We start from the raw sequence: 18,295 nt of genomic DNA on the forward strand, positions 1-18,295 counted from the left end.
TCAGAAACACTTCTCTTAACTTGGTTCACTTTCTTCTAAACCTCAGTTCCCTGCTCAGCCATCTCCTCCTCCTGACCTCAGGTGATCCACCCGCCTTGGCCTCCCAAAGCTCTGGGATTACAGGTGTAAGCCACCACGCCCTCCTGCCTAGACACCGTTCCACCCTGCTTCATGCCCACTCTGAGGACAGGGTTGTCTCCCCCACCGAACTCTGAGCTTCAGTAGGGCAGGGCTAGGTCTATCTCTGTCACTGCCATGTCACCAGCATCACAGGGACAAGCCCTGACATACAATAGTCCCTCAACAAGACCCTGCAGAGCGGGTGAGCAGACACATGTCCTTGCCATGGCAGGCTGCGGCCAGTGCCATCGTGCAGCCGAAAAAGTGCTGAGGGCCTTCGAGGGAGGAGTGGTTGTGTCTTCAAGGAAGAAAAATGTAAGAAAGAATTTGAAGAACAAGTGTGTCTTTGACGGATGGAAAAGGGAAAAAACGGTTCCAGGAAGAGCAAAGATGTGGAGACCCAAAACGTCATGGCCTCTACAGGGAAACCACAGTCATCTGACGCGGCCTCAGCCAAGGCCTGCAGGGGAGTGGGAGTGCGGGGCTGGCCCGGAGCCTCCAGCTGGTGCCTGAGCCCTGGGAGCTGTCCAAAGCTGGCAGTGACTGCCACATAGAGCTCTACGGACAGGACCCGGGCAGCTGGCAGAGAGGATGAACTTGGGCAGTCAGGGGCCAGGATCCCAGCTAGGAGGAGTTTCCAAATCACCCCCGAGGGGCAAAGGGTAGATGGGGGGCATTGTCTGAAAACCTCTGGCCTGTTAGTGTAAACATCCAGGTCAGAGGTGGGGTGAGGGGAGGGGGTCTGCAGTAAACAGTGATATGTCAGGCCCTGGGGGGGTAAGAGCCTGCAGAACCACAGCTTCTACATTGCATCCTCACCTTCCTTTAATCCTCATCTGAAAAATGGAAATGAGAGCAGCACCCACCACAAGCAAGGATGCTGTGGTTCCAACGCTCAGCTCTGCCTGGTATATAGTGAGACCTCAGAGGTCAGATGGGCAGAACTGACCCACCTTCAGGGGTGACACAGAGAGAGGAGGTGAGCACCCTTCAATGCCCTTCTCCAGAACCCCCCATCCCTTCCTCACCATCCTCTGTTGGGGGTAGGAGGGTTGGCCAAGGTTTGGCCAGTCTTGGTGACAAAGACAGGTCCCAATCATGTTTGTCAACCTGTTGTGTTTTGTTTTTAACAAGTGGATTTTTTTTTTTTTTTTTTTTTTTTTTTTGAGACAGAGTCCTGCTCTGTGGCCCAGACTGGAGTGACCATCTCGGCTCACTGTAACCTCCGCCTCCCAGGTTCAAGAAATTCTTGTGTCTCAGCCTCCTGACTAGCTGGGACTACAGGCATGCGCCACCACACCCAGCTAATTTTTGTATTTTTAGTACAGATGGGGCTTCACCATGTTGGCCCGGCTGGTCTCGAATGCCTAACCTCAGGTGATCCACCCACTTTGACCTCCCAAAGTGTGGGGATTACAGGCATGAGCCACCATGCCCAGCCGACTTTTTTTGTTATTAAATTCAACCAATATAATAATTACTCTGCAAGACTGCTATAAGGGCTGGGCGTGGTGGCTCACCCCTGTAATTCCAGCACTTTGGGAGGCTGAGGCGGGCGGATCAGTTGGGCGGATCAGCCTGATCCGAGGTCAGGCGATCGAGACCATCCTGGCTAACGTGGTGAAACCCTGTCTCTACTAAAAATACAAAAAATTAGCCAGGCGTGGTGGTGGGCACCTGTAGTCCCAGCTACTCGGGAGGCTGAGGCAGGAGAATGGCGTGAACTCGGGAGGCAGAGCTTGCAGTGAGCTGAGATCAGGCCACTGTACTCCAGCCTGGGCAACAGAGCGAGACTCCATCTCAAAAAATTAAAAAATTAAAAAAAAAAAAGGCTGCTATAAAAGATTCTAAATACTTCACCTTTTTTTACTTCACCTTTTTTTTTTTTTTTTTCAGTGCCACATTTATTTTTTTCTTTGAGACAGTCTCGTTCTGTCGCCCAGGCTGGAGTGCAATGGCGCTGTCAGCTCACTGCAACCTCCACCTCCTGGGTTCAAGCAATTCTCATGGTTCAGTCTCCTAAATAGCTGGGATTACAGGCGCCCGCTACCATGCCTGGCTAATTTTTGTATTTTTAGTAGAGATGGGTTTTACCATGTTGGTCATGCTGGTCTCAAACTCCTGACCTCAGGTGATTCTCCTGCCTTGGCCTCAAAAAGTGTTGGGATTACAGGTGTGAGCCACCATGATTGGCCAGCACCCGGCTAATTTTGTTTGTTATTATTTGTAGAAACGGGGTCTTGATATGTTGCCCAGGCTGGTCTTGAACTCCTGGACTCACGGGATCCTCCCGCCTCAGCCTCCCAAAGTGCTGGGATTACAGGTGGGAACCACCTCGCCCTGCCTACTTACTTAAATGTTTTTACTTGCAGTAAGATACACATAACATAAAAGTTGCTATTTTAACCATTCAAAGTTACAATTCAGTGGCATTTAGTGCATTCACACTGTTGAGCAACCCTCACTACTATCCAATTCCAGGACATTTTCTTTTGTTTTTTTTTTTTTTTTGAGACGGAGTCTCGCTCTGTCGCCCAGGCTGGAGTGCAGTGGCGCCATCTCGGCTCACTGCAAGCTCCGCCTCCTGGGTTCACGCCATTCTCCTGCCTCAGCCTCCTGAGTAGCTGGGACTACAGGCGCCCGCCACCACGCCCGGCTAATTTTTTGTAATTTTAATAGAGATGGGGTTTCACTGTGTTAGCCAGGATGGTCTCGATCTCCTGACCTCGTGATCCGCCCGCCTCGGCTCCCAAAGTGCTGGGATTACAGGCATGAGCCACCGCGCCCGGCCCCAGGACATTGTCATCATCTCATAGGGGAACCCCAAGCTCATTCAGCACATTCGTGGGTCACCTTGACCTGTTTTTAACTCTCCCAGACACCCCTTTTTCTGCTTTATTGTGATTTGAAACATGGTTACTGGGGGGAAAAAGAAGTCAAAACACCAGAGCCAGAGCTGGGAGGTGGTTTGTTTTTAAATTGTATCTGCCCAAATAACAATAGCAACAGCTACAGCAATGGCAATCATAGTGACATTTCTTATGGGCTTTATTCCACGCCCTGAGATAACTTGCTTTTCAGAGGGAATTGCTTAATCCCCAAAGCCGCCGTGTAAACTAACTGCTAGATTATGATCAAAAGGAAATCGAGGTGCCCCCGAGTGGACAGATGGGCCTGCTCCACGCCCACGCCCACTCGCCATGTGAGCTGGGACAGGTGGATTATCATCTCTGGACCTGGACTCCAACCTCCATAGAAAGGACTTATTGCCGGGCTCAGAGGCTCCCGCCTGTAAAGCATTTTGGGAGGCCAAGGTAGGAGGATCACTTGAGGTCAGGAGTTCAAGCCCAGCCTGGCCAACATGGCAAAATCCCGTCTCTATTAAAAATACAAAAAATGGCCGGGCGCGGTGGCTCAAGCCTGTAATCCCAGCACTTTGGGAGGCCGAGACGGGCGGATCACGAGGTCAGGAGATCGAGACCATCCTGGCTAACACCGTGAAACCCCGTCTCTACTAAAAAATACAAAAAACTAGCCGGGCGAGGTGGTGGGCACCTGTAGTCCCAGCTACTCCGGAGGCTGAGGCAGGAGAATGGCGTAAACCCGGGAGGCGGAGCTTGCAGTGAGCTGAGATCCGGCCACTGCACTCCAGCCCGGGCTACAGAGCAAGACTCCATCTCAAAAAAAAATAATAATAAAATAAAATAAAAATAAAAATACAAATACAAAAAAAAATTAGCCAGGGGTGGTGGCGCACACCTGTAATCCCAGCTACTTGGGAGCCTGAGGCAGGGGAATCACTTGAACTCAGGAGGCGGTTTGCAGTGGGCCAATATGGTACCATTGCACTCCAGCCTGGGCAACAGAGTAAGATTCCATCTCAAAAAGGAAAGGAGAGGAGAGGAGAGAGAAAGAGAGAGAGAAAGAAAGAGAGAAAGAAAGGGAAGGAAGGAAGGAAGGAAGGAAGGAAGGAAGGAAGGAAGGAAGGAAGGAAGGAAGGAAGGAAGGAAGAAAAGGAAGGAAGGAAGGGCGCGGTGGCTCAAGCCTGTAATCCCAGCACTTTGGGAGGCCGAGATGGGTGGATCACGAGGTCAGGAGATCGAGACCATCCTGGCTAAGACGGTGAAACCCCATCCCTACTAAAAAATACAAAAAACTAGCTGGGCGAGGTGGCGGGCACCTGTAGTCCCAGCTACTTGGGAGGCTGAGGCAGGAGAATGGCGTAAACCTGGGAGGCGGAGCTTGCGGTGAGCTGAGATCCGGCCACTGCACTCCAGCCTGGGCGACAGAGCCAGACTCCCATCTCAAAAAAGGAGAGGAGGGGAGAGGAGGGGAGAGGAGGGGAGGGGAGGGGAAGAAAGAGAAAGAGAGGGAAGGAAGGAAAGAAGGAAGGAAGGAAGGAAGGAAGGAAGGAAGGAAGGAAGGAAGGAAGGAAGGAAGGAAGGAAGGAAGGAAGGAAGGAAAGGATTTATGATAGGTTGCCCTGTGGATGGAGTGAGAGGAAGCGCCGCTCACCCCTGGAGGAGTTGGCTGCTGTTGTCCTCATGGGAGGCTCAGGCCTCACGTACCGCGCCCGTCTCCCAGTGTGGATTTTTTGTTTTAACACAGAGGGAGAGTGGGAAAGGGGAACTGGGACCGGCAGTGCAGTGGGGCTGGGTGGGGAGAGTTCCCACTCACCCTCCCCCACCCGAAACGCCTACTCACTTCCTTCCATGCTAGTCAGCTCACCCCTGGGCACCCTCCATCCTGGGCCTCTCTGAGGGCAGGGAGTGGTTATGAGAAGCGAGTGGGATGGCAGGCTGGAAATCACCCCAGTGGGGCCCAGGGTGGAGCGGAGGCTTGTCTGTGTCCTTAACACCAGGCCATCAGCGCTGCTGAATTTCAGGGGGAGGTTGAGGGTTTTTTGGTTTCTGTTTTTGAGACAGAGTGTCACTCTGTCACCCAGTGGCAGGATCTCAGCTCACTGCAGCCTCAACCTCCCACGCTCAAGTGATCCTCTTGTCTCAACCTCCCTGGGAGCTGGGACTACAGGTGTGCACCACCACACCCAGCTAATTTTTAAAATTTTTTTGTAAAGACAAGTTCTCGATATATTGCCCAGGCTGGTCTCAAACTCCTGGGCTCAAGTGATCCTCCACCTGAACCTCCCAAAATGCTGGGATTACAGGCATGTGCTATGGTGCCCAGTCAAGTATCTGTTGAATGAATGAATGAATGAATGAATGAATGAATGAATGAATGAAATCTTTGCGAGGGCTCCAAGGACACATAACATGAGGTCAGGCTCTGTAAGGAGGCATTTATTTATTCAGGACCCTGGGGACAGGCACAGGACTTAGGTTTTTGTTCTGGGGCAGTCCCTGGGATCCCCAGCCATCTGTCAGCTTCTCCATCTGTCTCCCCGCCACCTGCACCCTCACAGTTCTCATCTCGCAGCCCATCAAGCTAGGTGGAAGGTCTCAGGCCCTTTTTGTACCAAGCACATGTCCTGCGTTGTCACCTACAATGCAGCAGCCTCCCCTTTCTCCCATTGCCTCTTTGGGATGCCAGCGCTCCCAAGCCTGATGGGGGACCAGCGGCAAGGGGAGGCAGGGAGCTTTTCCAAGAACCCTGGTTTTTGTGGAGCAGAGAGGGGCTGGCTCTTGGAGTGGCTTGGTAGAGGGGAGGGCCGTCCCCTGGGGACTTGGGGTGGGCAGCTGGTCCCCCTAAGTGGACGTAGATTGGAGCCAGCACTCAGACCAGAGCAGACCTGAGTGTACAGAAGCCTCTGGGAACTTCTCCGCCTGCTAAATATTTAGACAGTGAGATGGATGGGGAATCCAGGGCCAGAGCAGGTCGGCCAGGCCACTGGCTATTTTGAGAGAACCATTCTTTCTGCGCTCCAGGATAAATGTTTCCTCTGTCCCGCACTCTCTTCCCAGAGCCAGCAGCGACTACCCTGCGCAGGAGAAACAGCAGCCAATCGGCCCCAGAGTTTGGGGGCCAAGGTTCCAGCATCCGCAGCCATCAGCCGTGTCCCTGATTTTCTGGTTCCTGTCCCTCGAAGACAGGGATCACAGGGTCAGCTCCAAATGTCAGCAGAGGGAGCAGGCGACATTGGCTTCTGCTTTGGACGACGCTCCCACGGTGCTGCCGCCGGACTGCTGTGTGAGAGGCAAGGGCGCCACCTGCCCCTCGCCCCAAGCCGACAAAGGCACCCAGCTCCCCTCCTTTCCCACAGGAGCAGAGGGGGCCCTTGGGTCCCTCCTCCCTGAGGTGAGCTGGGAAAGGGGTGTCTGCGAGTCGCCGTGGGCAGGCCCGAGGCACAGGCAGCAGACCCAGAGCTTGAGTCGCTTGAAGACAGCCTTTCGGAAAAGGATGAAGACCCAGGGGTCCAGGATGGGGTTGAAGGCGTAGAAGCGGAAGGCAAGGAGGTCCCCCATCTCACTGCTGCTGTCAGGGGTGACGGCCTGGGTGAAGCAGCGGATCTGAGGGCAGGGTGAGGGCGTCAAGAAGCACCCAGGAGTCCTCAGCCTCCCCACCCTGGCTCCCCCCTCCCACTCGCTTACCAGGGATGAGGTAAGGGCGGCATGTCAGAGGGGAAGGAGAGAAGATAAAAACTAAGTAACAAATGCATCTGGGGAACACAGGGAGAGAAAGTCCCAGGAAATTGCCAGAGATGCCTAAGGGGAGAGGAATGGGGGCCAGGTATATGGGTCCCCCCAACCTTAGAAGCTGGGAGGACCCCCAGGCTCCACAGATTTTTTGAGTATAATGTCCCTACAAGAAGGCGGCGCCGCCCAGCTGGGCCCCCTGAATCTGCTGCAGAGCTGTTGTGGTGCCTGTGTGTATCTGTCCACAGCATCTGAGTCTCTGAGTCAGGGTAACCCCCAAAAAAGATTTAAGGACCCCCCAATCCAGCCCAGCCTCTTGCATTTTACAGAAACAGAAACTGAGGCTCAGAAGAAAGGTGGCACGACCAGGTGTCACAGACACTGAGTAGGTACTGGGGTCTGTGGCACTCCCATTGGGGAGGGGCAGGACGGGAGTCCCGGAAGAAAACCGAGGTGCGGAGGCAAGGGTGGGGCCTGCTCTGAGGCAGAGGGGAGCCAGGTGAGTGGGAGATCAGGCTCTACAATCGAAGGACCCAGGACCGAGACCAGGCTCTGTGTGACTGTGGGCGAGAGACACTGCCCCTCATCTGTAAAAACGGGGATGAGAGAGAACGTTCTCTTGGTTTCCTGCCAAATGCTGTGGAATGGGTGGCTGTGATCATTTTGAAAATTGTCTTAGGAAGTATCTGTAAGCCACTAAGTACGAGGTAGGCATAGAGAAGCGCTCAATGAGTGGTGGTTTTTCATTACAGGGGTAGGGGAAGGAGGGGGGATGCATTTTATTACGGGGGGCACAGGATGCCTGAGCTGGGAGACAAGGTACCAGAAGAAGTCAGATGCAGAAAGTCTTCTCCAGAAAGCCAGGATCTGTCTGACTGGGGACCAAGCCTCTGTCCGATTTGTTTTTGTTTTCTTTGTTTTCGTTTTGAGACAAGGTCTTGCTCTGTCAGCTAGGCTGGGATGTAGTAATCACAGCTCACTGCAGCCTTGACCTCCCAGGCTGCAGCAATCCTTCCACTTCAGCCTCCCAAGTAGCTGAGACCACAGGCACAGGCCATCATGCCAGGCTAATTTTTAAATATTTCATAGAGATGGGGTTTCACCATGTTGCCCGGGCTGGTCTCAAACCTCTGAGCTCAAGTGATCCTCCTGCCTCGCCTTTCTTTTTCTTTTTTTTTTTTCTTATTTATTTATTTATTTTTGAGATGGAGTCTCACTCTGTCACCCAGGCTGGAGTGCAGTGGCACGATCTCAGCTCATTGCAACCTCCGCCTCCTCGGTTCAAGTGATTCGCCTGCCTCAGCCTCCCAAGTAGCTGGGACTTCAGGCATGTGCCACTACACCCGGCTACTTTTCATTTATGTATTTGTTGTATTTTTAGTAGAGACAGGGTTTCATCATTTTGGCCAGACTGGTCTCGAACTCCTGACCTCGTGATCTGCCCGCCTCGGCCTCCCAAAGTGCTGGGATTACAGGCGTGAGCCACCGCATCCAGTCCTGCCTCGGCCTTTCTAAATGCTGAGATTACAGGCGTGAGCCACCATGCCCACGAAGTCTGACCTCTTTTGAGCCTCAGTCTCCCCATCTGTGACATGGGCACAACCCACAGAGCTGCCCTCCTCCTCTCCCCACTCCCCCCAGCTCCGGGGGGACTTACTGTGAGAGGCAGGGAGCACACGGCCATGACCCCCGTCATGAGGGCCAGCAGGATCAGGTGGTCCACCTCATCCTCTCCGGTGCGCGGGCGTGGACCCACCGAGCTCTGGTGGCGCTTCTGCTGGCGGTACATGCGGCAGAGGCTGAGGGTGACCGAGCCGTTGCACAGGAAGATGGCGGCCATCAGCAGGGCCACCAGGCCGGCGTAGGCCAGCGAGAAGGCGGCGCCGCCCGGCTGGGCCCAGCGCATGCGGAGGAAGCACCAGCTACCGGGGCAGTACTGCTGGTGTTGGCCCAGGCCCAGCAGGGGCAGCGCGCAGAAGAGGACGCAGAAGGCGTAGATGGCTGGCAGCGCCAGGCGGGCGCAGCGGGGCCCGTCCAGTTGCGCGTAGAGGTAGGGGTGGCTCAGCGCCAGGCAGCGCTCCACGGCCATGGCGAAGAGGATGAGCATGGACGCCAGGCCGAAGAAGGTCATGGCGAAGGCGAAGGCATCGCACAGCGCGGGGCCGCCCCGGGCCAGGCCCAGCAGGGAGCTGTTGCGCGCATAGGCCACGAACACGGCCGGGCTCAGGAAGCTGGTGCCCAGCAGGTCGGTGGCCGCCAGCCCGGTGACCAGCACCGCGAAGGCCGAGGGGCGCGCCGGTCGCCGCGCGTGCAGGATGCCCAGGGCCAGCCCGTTGCCCACCACGCCGGCCACGAACATCAAGGTGCTGGTGGCCGGCCCCACGGAGCCCCGCACGTAGGTGAGGTTCCTGCACGAATCTGCCATCCCAGGTCTGGGCTGGAGGGTTCCCAAGGTGGAAGGTGTGGGGTCAGAGGGAGCCAAGACTAGCCCCACCACCCAGCCCACTCAGGTGTCCCTACTGGCCAGTCCTTGTGGCAGCTGGGGCCTCCCAGTCAACCCCCAGTTCTCCTGTGTATGTGTATGTAGTCCTCTCGCCTCTGGCTTCTCCCATATCTCTCTCTGTCTCTGTCTCTCCCCGCCCTCCTATTTCTCTTTCTTTTTCTCTTTCTTTTCTTTCTTTTTTCTTGAGATGGAGTCTCACTCTGTTGTCTAGGATGGAGTGCAATGGCATGATCTCGGCTCACTGCAACCTTCACCTCCTGGGTTCAAGCAATTCTCCTGCCCCAGCCTCTGGAGTAGATAGATTACAGGCGCCCACTACCACGCCCAGCTAATTTTTGTATTTTTAGTAAAGATGGGGTTCCACCGTGTTGATCAGGCTGGTCTCGAACTCTTAACCTCAGGTGATCTATCCACCTCGGCTTCCCAAAGTGTTGAGATTACAGGCGTGAGCCACCATGGCTGGCACCCCCCCACCTCCTATTTCTTTCCTTCTCTAGCTCTGTTTCTGCCATTAAAGAGACAGAGAACATCCGGGCATCACCAGTTCTTTCCTTCTCTGTCTCTCGGTCTCTTGCTGTTATCTCCCTGTCTCCGTCCCCTCCCTTGTCCTTGTCCTCCCCGTACCTTTCTCCCTCTAACCCCACACCCTCTACCCGCTCCTGCTCTGTGTTGCTGCTTCCCCAGCCCCTCACCGCACCTCTCCAGTCTTGCCCAGGCTCTCCTGTCCCACGCGTCTGTCCCTTCACTTGCTCTGCTCCGTGTGTCTCTCGCTGCCTGTGTCGGTCTGTGTGTCAGCTTCTCCTTCCCTCCTCCCTCCTTCCCTCCCTCCCTCCCACCCTCCTCAGCTTGCCTGCTCACCCCAGCTTTTTCATTTCCTCTCTCTGCCCCGCCTTCCCTCACTGTTCTCCAGAGGCCCCCTGGCACACTCCCCATTCCCCATCCACCCGCCCAACCCAGGACATCCATCTCCCATTGCTGCCTGCACTGTCCTCCCCACATCCTCTCTTGGTTCCCATCACTGAGCCACCTGCCACCTCCCCACACACAGGACTCCTCCCTCCCCCAGTGTCTCCCTCTCTGGCCTGGGTGGGAAATTCCTGAGTCACCATCACTTAGGCTTGGAGCCTCTTGGGGTAGTAGGCGACCGCTAGGAGGGACCTGAAGGGCACACACTTGACCGGGCTTCAATGGGGTGGCCTTGGCCTGGGCTGTCTCAGGGTGGCCTCTGGGATCTATTCTGGGCTTCAGGCCCTGGGGCTTAGGACATTGCCCGGGGATTGAGAAATGACCAGGAAATTCCTCTCTGATGTAGTGTTTTCCAGACACCACTGAGAGTTCTAGTCCCTGGACAAAACTCACTCCTTCCAGAAAACTGAGGAAGGAGGCTTGGCCAGAGAAAGACATGCCAGTCCCTCGAGCCTGTCCCTGGGCACCCAGCTCACCCTGCAGAGACCCGAGAAGGAAGCATGAAGGGGCGTATTTGGTGTCCAGTTGTCAGGAACAGGCCTGGGCGACTTCCACGGCCCATCATGGAAGGGTAGCACTGGGCCACCCTCTGACTTCTCGCACAGCACCCCTAGGCCCCTGGTGACCTTGACCTTCAGGAATCATATTTTGATCACAGGAAGCTGTCCACAACTCCAACATTGCTGCCATGCGTCCCCCACCCTCCCCAAACACAGCCAAGCCACCGCCGCTGCAGCCTCGGGCCAGTGCGACAGACCCACGTGCTCCCACTGCCCGCACAGCGTTCACCTGTCTCCCTTCCCACGGAGTCCGTGGCTTCCCAGGCAGCCTCCCAGCCCCAAAGGGCCAGATAAAACCTCGGAGACCCTCTCTGAGCCCCGCTGTTTATCGGGGGGCAGTCTCAAATCCATTTGACTTGACTTCCTGTTTCCGTCTGACCACCTTTTTCCTTGCTGCGTGATGGACCCAGGCGAGGAGAGGGAGCTGGTAGACTTCAGCCGCCTCCTCTGTGCGTGAGGTAACACGGGCCTCACCGACCTGGTGGCTGCCCTCAGCCTGCAGCACATCCCAGATTGGTTTCTATAACAAGGAGAGAGCCTGTGCAGATGTCTCATGTCCAAGGCCAGGAGGGATGTGTCCAACCCAAGGACTGGACTGTGGGCAGCTGCAGTCTTGCCTTCTCTGTACCCTGGCGTGTGACCACAACCCCTTTGCCCCTTCCCCCCATCTCCCTATCACCCATGCCCAGCTGGCACCCGCAGCTTCCAGCAGGATGAACGCCCAAGTACCAGCCCTACTGTGGCTCCCTAAGGGACCCCACAGCCCTGCTCTAGGGGTGCCTGTGCATGTGGGCTCCAGGTCCTGCCACGTGGTCCCGCCTCAGGCTGTCTGGTCCCCAGGCAGACCAGAGAGAACTCAGGAAGTTATATCGTATTAATGAAGGATGATGCCTGGCAGGCGTGCGTCTTGTTTCAACCGGGTGGCCTCTGGTTCCCCGAGCCTCCCTCTCTCTCGCTTCCTGTTACAAGAACGGTTAACACTCAGGAAGTCCCCTCTGCTCCCATGCCCAGTGGGACTGCGGTCAAACCCCCGGTCCCTTCCAGGCCTCAGTTTCTTTTTTGTTGTTGTTTTTCTCTTTGCTTGTTTTTGATTTGAGATGGAGTCTCGCTCTGTCACCTAGGCTGGAGTACAGTGGCTGATCTCAGCTCACTGCAACCTCCGCCTCCCGGGTTCAAGTGATTCTCCTGCCTCAGCCTCCCAAGTAACTGGGATTACAGGCATGTGCCCCTGCGCTCAATTTTTATATTTTTAGTAGAGGCGGGGTTTCACCATGTTGGCCAGGCTGGTCTTGAACTCCTGACCTCAGGTGATCGGCCTGCCTTGGCCTCCCATAGTGCTGGGATTACAGGCGTGAACCACCATGCCTGGCTGTTTGTTTTTGAGATGGGGTCTTGCTCTGTCACCCAGGCTGGAGTGTAGTGCTGCAATCTCAGTTCACTGCAACCTCCACCTCCGGGGTTCAAGCAATCCTCCCACCTCAGCCTCCTGAGTAGCTGGGACTACAGGCACCCACTGCCATGCCCAGCTAATTTTTGTATTTTTGTAAAGACAGGGTTTCACTATGTCACCCAGGCTGGTGTCAAACTCCAGGACTCAAGTGATCTCCCCACCTCGACTTGCCGAAGTGCTGGGATTATAGGCCACCATGCCTGGCCTCAGGCCTCAGTTTCCCCGCTGATGCCACTAGGAGCCAGGAGCCCTGGCAACCCCAGCATCGGTTCTGTGTTCCTGCATCAGGAGCAGGTAGGGGTGGCAGTGACTGTGCCTCCCTCCTAATGAGGGGACTGAGTTCCCCAGAGTCCGTACTGGTGCCAGACATGCCTCAGTCACCTTCCCCTGAAACCCAGCCTCCTGCTTGGCCATGGCCCCAGCTAGCCGGGCCAAGCCCACAGCAGTGTCCACAAGGGGGTTCTGCTCCCCGGCCAGGTGCCTTGGGGTGAGGAATCACCCACAGTGCGTTGTGCCAGGGGCGGCTTCCAGGGTGGGCGGAGCTACGGAAAGAGTCAGCAGCCCTCCTCTCGCCCTCTCTCCACCCATGGCGAGGAAAAGAACCAGGCCTCCCTGGGGAGGACCCCGAGGCAGCAGGGAAAAAGAGGAAGGACAGCTCAGAGACCACCGAGATTAGGGACGGACCAAGTGACACACAGCACCCAGGAGGGGAGAGACATCGAGGCTAATGTGCTGGGGAACTGTGGGTGTGTAACTGGATTGTGACTCTGCATAGTTAGTGTGGCCCACGTGACCTAAGTGAGCATTTTTCTCAGCACTGTGATTGTGTTTGTGTGTGTGAGTATTGTGTGTATGTGTGTATTGTGAGCTTGTGGGACTCTGTGCGTCCACATGGGCACACAGCTATGTTGTAGTTTTGTTTTGTTTTTGAGACGGAGTCTCACTCTGTTGCCCAGGCTAGAGTGCAGTGGTGCGATCTCGGCTCACCACAACCTCCACCTCCCGGGTTCAAGTGATTCTTCTGCCTCAGCCTCCCAGGTAGCTGGGATTGCAGGTACTCGCCACCACGCCCAGCTAATTTTTGTATTTTAGTGGAGATGGGATTTCACCATGTTGGCCAGGCTGGTCTCGAACTCCTGACCTCAGGTGATCTGCCCACCTCAGCCTCCCAAAGTTCTCGCATTAGAGGCATGAGCCACTGTGTGTGACCTAATTTTTTAGAGACAGGGTTTCACTCTGTCACCCAGGCTGGAGTGCAGTGGCAAGATCTCAGCTTGCTGCAACCTCCACCTCCCAGGCTTAAGCGGTGCTCCTGCCTCAGCCTCCTGAGTAGCTGGGACTTCAGGTGCCCGCCACCATGCCTGACTAATTTTTGTATTTTTAGTAGAGGCAGAGTTTCACCATGTTGACCAGGCTGGTCTCGAACTCATGACTTTAAGTGATCTCCCCCCCCCCCCCACCACCCCACCTCAGCCTCACAAAGTGCTGGGATTACAAGCTTGACCCACCACACCCGGCCCAGGCCTGCATCTGGAAGTGCCGCAGACCTAAGATCCTGGCTTGCCCTGGGCCTGACCCTCTCCGGACTCCCTGGTTTCCGTCTTCCTGGCACTGGCCCTGGGAGGAGGCAGGCCTTATCTCATGTTCTGCACACACGCACCACCAGCTGCTCGTGCCTGCCAGGCCTGCCGTCGGCCTGCTGTGCCCTCTCACTGCTTTGAGAAACTGCTACGTGTCCCAGACCTGTCTCGCCTTGACTCATTCCAGCATCCAGAGCCAGAGGCCTCCTTTCTCTAACCACTCACCGCCCTCCACCGCAAACAGGCCCTAGCCTACCTTCTTGTGGCTGCATCTCACCTTGCTCCAGGGGGCATAACCCAGTCTCCTGCCTCTGAATGGGCCATGCCCCTCACCTGGGGATCCCCTCATTTCCCAGTCTTCAAGGCCTCCTTGTCACCCCCTGAACCTGTCCAGAGTGGTCATCCATCCGATCCTCCCATTCCAGTCTCAAACCCCAGCTGGTTACCTCTCCATGCCTATTTTTCTTTCTTTCTTTTTGAGATGGAGTCTTGCTCTGTCCTCAGGCTGGAGTGCACTGGTGCAATCTCGGCTCACTGCAACCTCTGCCTCCTGGGTTCAAGCGATTCTCGTGCCTCACTGTCCCGAGTAGCGGGGATTACAGGTGCGCGCCACCATGCCCAGCTAATTTTTGTATTTTTAGTAGAGACAGGGTTTCACCATGTTGGCCAGGCTGGTCTTGAACTCCTGACCTCAAATGATCCGCCTGCCTTGGCCTTCCAGAGTTCTGGGATTACAGGCATAAGCCACTGCGCTGGGCCCCAGGCCTGTTTTCTTTGTCTGTAAAATGGGGATAAACAGAGTCCCCTTGAGGGCTACTGTGAGCATTGAGCAAGATGGGACTGTTGAACCGTTCCCCTAGGAAGTGATGGCCAAGACTGCAGCTCCTGCTGGCTCTGAGCTTTCCGTCCCCTGCCCTACCCCTTCAGCCAGGCCATGCGCTGCTCTGAGCCCCTGGGTTGAGGTGCAGTTTGCGATGGGGGTGCAGAGGGAAGACAGCCTGGAATAGGGCAGCTGAGAGCCCTTGGGGTCTGGAGGAACAAGCACCTCGCCCTGCAGCCACCTCTACCTTCTGGCCTGTCTCTGACCCCAGCCTGGGCCTGGCCCCAGAGCTGACTTCACCTCTGGGGGTGGCAGGAAGCAGCAGCTGGTGACCAGAAGCTGGTGCTGCTACGAGGCGGTAAATCTAATAAGATTATTCGGATCTGTTCTCATGGAGGATGGGCACACGGGGACCTGCCCTGTCCCTTCTGGATTGTGACTCCTGGCTTCTCCTTCCCCCAGCCCCAGTTCCCCATCCTCCTCTTCCTCCAGAAAGACACCTCCTGCTGGTCCCCTCTGTGTCCCACTCCCGCCGGCCCTCCCTTCCCCCAACCCAGGTCCCATTCAACCGCTTACATCTCCATAGTTTCTGTCCCCCAAGACCAGGGATGGGAAGGAGGAAGGGTTTGCACTACGCAGCTCCGACATTCCAGCGCTCGAAGGATCTAGCTCCCAAGAGCCTAGGCTCAGGAACTCCTTACACTTCTCCTGATATGCCGAGCTCTGGAATCCTAGGGCGCGGGACCCCAGGATCTTGGCCCCATAGGATTGAAAGATGCTGGAATTCCAGCCCTCGGAGGTCCTGGGATCCTAGATTCCTTTGCATTTCAGGTTCTGAGCTATGAGGATGCAGGATCTGTGAATTCTGGAATCCTTCTAGCTCCTTCCTGCCCAGCTTCTCTCCCCGCTCCTCCTCCACACCCTAGCTCATCTCTGGCTCACTCCCTGTCCCCCGTCTCCCCCGGGGCTCCCACAGACATGATGCAACCAGGCCCGAGCCAAGCAGGCTCGGCGGTGGGAAGCAGGAGGGAGATGTAATTACAGACGCTCCTGCCTGGATCCTACAGGAGACTCAGACTAGGCACCCGGGGGACCCTAATCCAGTGTGAATAATGGAGCAGACTTGTGCACATTTCCCCTGTGGAGGGGAGGCCCAGCAAGCCACCTCCAGCCAGACCCAGGGTCCAGCCTCCACCAGCCACGAGCTGGGGAGCCTGAGTATTAGACAAGATAAGAGGAGATGAGGGAGAGGAGAGGGAGTGATCCTCAGGCCCTTGGACCAACCAGATAAAATAATTGGCCAAACCCACAGCTTCCCTGGCCTGCATTCTCCCCATTTTCTTTTTTTTTTTTTGAGACGGAGTCTTGCTGTGTCGCCCAGGCTGGAGTGCAGTGGCGTGATCTCGGCTCACTGCAAGCTCCGCCTCCCAGATTCATGCCATTCTCCTGCCTCAGCCTCCTGAGTAGCTGCGACTACAGGTGCCCACCACCATGTCTGGCTAATTTTTTTTGTATTTTTAGTAGAGTCAGTGTTTCACTGTGTTAGCCAGGTTGGTCTCGATCTCCTGACCTCGTGATCTGCCCACCTCGGCCTCCCAAAGTGCTGGGATTACAGGCATGAGCCACCGCGCCCAGCCCTCCCCATTTTCAATGGAGACACAGAACTTTTTATTTTTCTTTTTTTTTTTTTTTTTTTTTTTTTTTTTTTTTTTGAGACGGAGTCTCGCTGTGTCGCCCGGGCTGGAGTGCAGTGGCCGGATCTCAGCTCACTGCAAGCTCCGCCTCCGGGGTTTACTCCATTCTCCTGCCTCAGCCTCCCGAGTAGCTGGGACTACAGGTGCCCGCCATCTCGCCCGGCTAGTTTTTTGTATTTTTTTAGTAGAGACGGGGTTTCACCGTGTTAGTCAGGATGGTCTCGATCTCCTGACCTCGTGATCCACCCGTCTCGGCCTCCCAAAGTGCTGGGATTACAGGCTTGAGCCACCGCGCCCGGCCTATTTTTCTTTTCTTTTCTTTTTTTCTTTTTGAAATGGAGTCTTGCTCTGTTGCCCAGGCTGGAGTGCAGTGGTGTGATCTTGGCTCACTGCAACCTCCACCTCCCAGGTTCAAGCAATTCTCTTGCCTCAGCCACCCGAGTAGCTGGGATTACAGGTTCGTGCCACCATTCCCAGCTAACTTTTGTCTTCTTAGTAGAGATGGGGTTTCACCATGTTGGCCAGGCTAGTCTTGAACTCCTGACCTCAAGTGATTTGCCCACCTCGGCCTCTCAAAGTGCTGGGATTACAGGCGTGAGCCACTGCGCCCGGCCATTTTATTTCTCATTCCTCTGTAAGAAGCCCCCGACACAGGCTTCAGGTTAAATGGCGACTGGTCCCCAGCTTCCTTGACCAGGAGACAATAGGGCATGGTGGGGATTTTGGTGAGCTGGAAAACCCAGGCCCTGTCTTACAGCCTGTGAGTCACCAGACCTTACAATTTCAGAGAAGACTGCAATTCCAGAGAAATATGGACTTTGATGTCAAATATCTGTGTTTTTCAATTTGGCAGCCAAGTCAAGAACATCTTTAAACATCATGTAAAGCCATAAAAATTTAACTGTGGCCGGGCAGGTGTCTCATGTTTGTAATCCCAGCACTTTGGGAGGCTGAGGCGAGCGGATCACTTGAGGTCAGGAGTTCAAGACCAGCCTGGCCAACATGGTGAAACCCCGCCTCTACTAAAAATACAAAAATTAGCTGGGCGTGGTGGTGCATGCCTGTAATCCCAGCTACTTGGGAGGCTGAGGCAGGAGAATTGCTTGAACCTGGGAGGCGGAGGTTGCAGTGAACCGAGATTGTGCCACTGTACTCCAGCCTGGGTGACAGAGTGAGACTCTCTCTGTCTGTCTTTCTCTTTATCTCCTCTCTCTCTACATATATATATATCTGCAAGCTACATATGTCCTGCAGGCCAGTAGTATGTGAATTGGAAAACAGAGGGCAAGAACCAGGGCCGTCACAGTCACCCCTGTATCTCCAGAACAATGACAAAATAAAGGAAGGATGAAGGAATGTACTCATTATTTTATTTCCTCTCCCTCCCTCTAGCCATGTTTCTCTCTTCTCTGAGTCCCCAAGTTTTATTACCACCATGTTCCAGCTGAGATGTCACCTCCTCCAGGAAGCACACTTACCTCCAAGCTGAGTCAGGAGTTCCCTCTGCACTCCCCGACTCAGCACTGCCCACTCTGGGTTTTTACCATCTGGGGACAGGTCTTTCTCTCCCACTGGACTCTGAGCCCCAAGAGGGCAGGGCAGAGCCAGGGCTGTCTTGGTCACAGCCATGTCCCTAGCATTGCCCAACGCTGGTCAGAAAGTAGGTATCAGGGAGTGTTTGGAAGAGTTAATGAGTGAATGAATGAATGAATGAACGAGTGAGCAGAGAAAAAGTGCAGGACTTTAGGACAGAAGCGGGCCTGCGGTACAGGGAAACCAGGTGTGAAAAAAGAAGTCGTTCAGGGGGTGAGAAGTGTGGGATGGGGACTGGGGACCCTAAGAATGCCCAACCCAGTGGGGAGGAGAGAGGCTAGTGGAGGGGTTCAGGGAGTACTGGAGTACCCCCGTCAGCGCTCTGTTACCTCCTAGCTTTGCGACTCTGAATAAAGGACTTCCTTTGGCTCAGTTTCCTCATGGGTATCATACAAGTAGTCAGCTGCCTTCTGGGG

General features: G+C 55.2%; 1 protein-coding gene across 2 annotated transcripts; it reads right to left on the reverse strand.

Moving 5' to 3' along the window:
* Nucleotides 1-5,399: 5,399 nt before the first annotated feature.
* LOC105478586 (prostaglandin I2 receptor) lies at nucleotides 5,400-10,031 on the reverse strand. Of its 2 annotated transcripts, XM_011736044.2 has the most exons (3): nucleotides 9,914-10,031; nucleotides 8,371-9,150; nucleotides 5,400-6,587 (listed from the first exon to the last, which is right to left on the reverse strand). In XM_011736044.2, the coding sequence occupies exons 2-3, from the start codon at nucleotides 9,136-9,138 to the stop codon at nucleotides 6,195-6,197; spliced, it is 1,161 nt and encodes a 386-aa protein (XP_011734346.2). In that variant the 5' UTR covers nucleotides 9,139-9,150; nucleotides 9,914-10,031; the 3' UTR covers nucleotides 5,400-6,194. The 2 variants fall into 2 exon arrangements, with proteins under 2 accessions (XP_011734346.2, XP_024647608.2); XM_024791840.2 differs by having other exon boundaries at nucleotides 8,371-10,031.
* Nucleotides 10,032-18,295: the final 8,264 nt, after the last annotated feature.

The sequence above is a fragment of the Macaca nemestrina genome, chromosome 20 (genome assembly GCF_043159975.1).
Source record: "Macaca nemestrina isolate mMacNem1 chromosome 20, mMacNem.hap1, whole genome shotgun sequence".
Taxonomy (NCBI): Eukaryota; Metazoa; Chordata; class Mammalia; order Primates; family Cercopithecidae; genus Macaca; species Macaca nemestrina.

What these genes read in the sequence shown, in the direction of transcription:
- LOC105478586 (XM_011736044.2), bottom strand. Translation starts at nt 9,138, where the DNA reads ATGGCAGATTCGTGCAGGAACCTCACCTACGTGCGGGGCTCCGTGGGG. An exon ending in TGTGCTCCCTGCCTCTCACA is followed by an intron (nt 6,588 to 8,370) that starts GTAAGTCCCCCC and finishes CCCTGCCCTCAG; the next exon opens with ATCCGCTGCTTCACCCAGGC.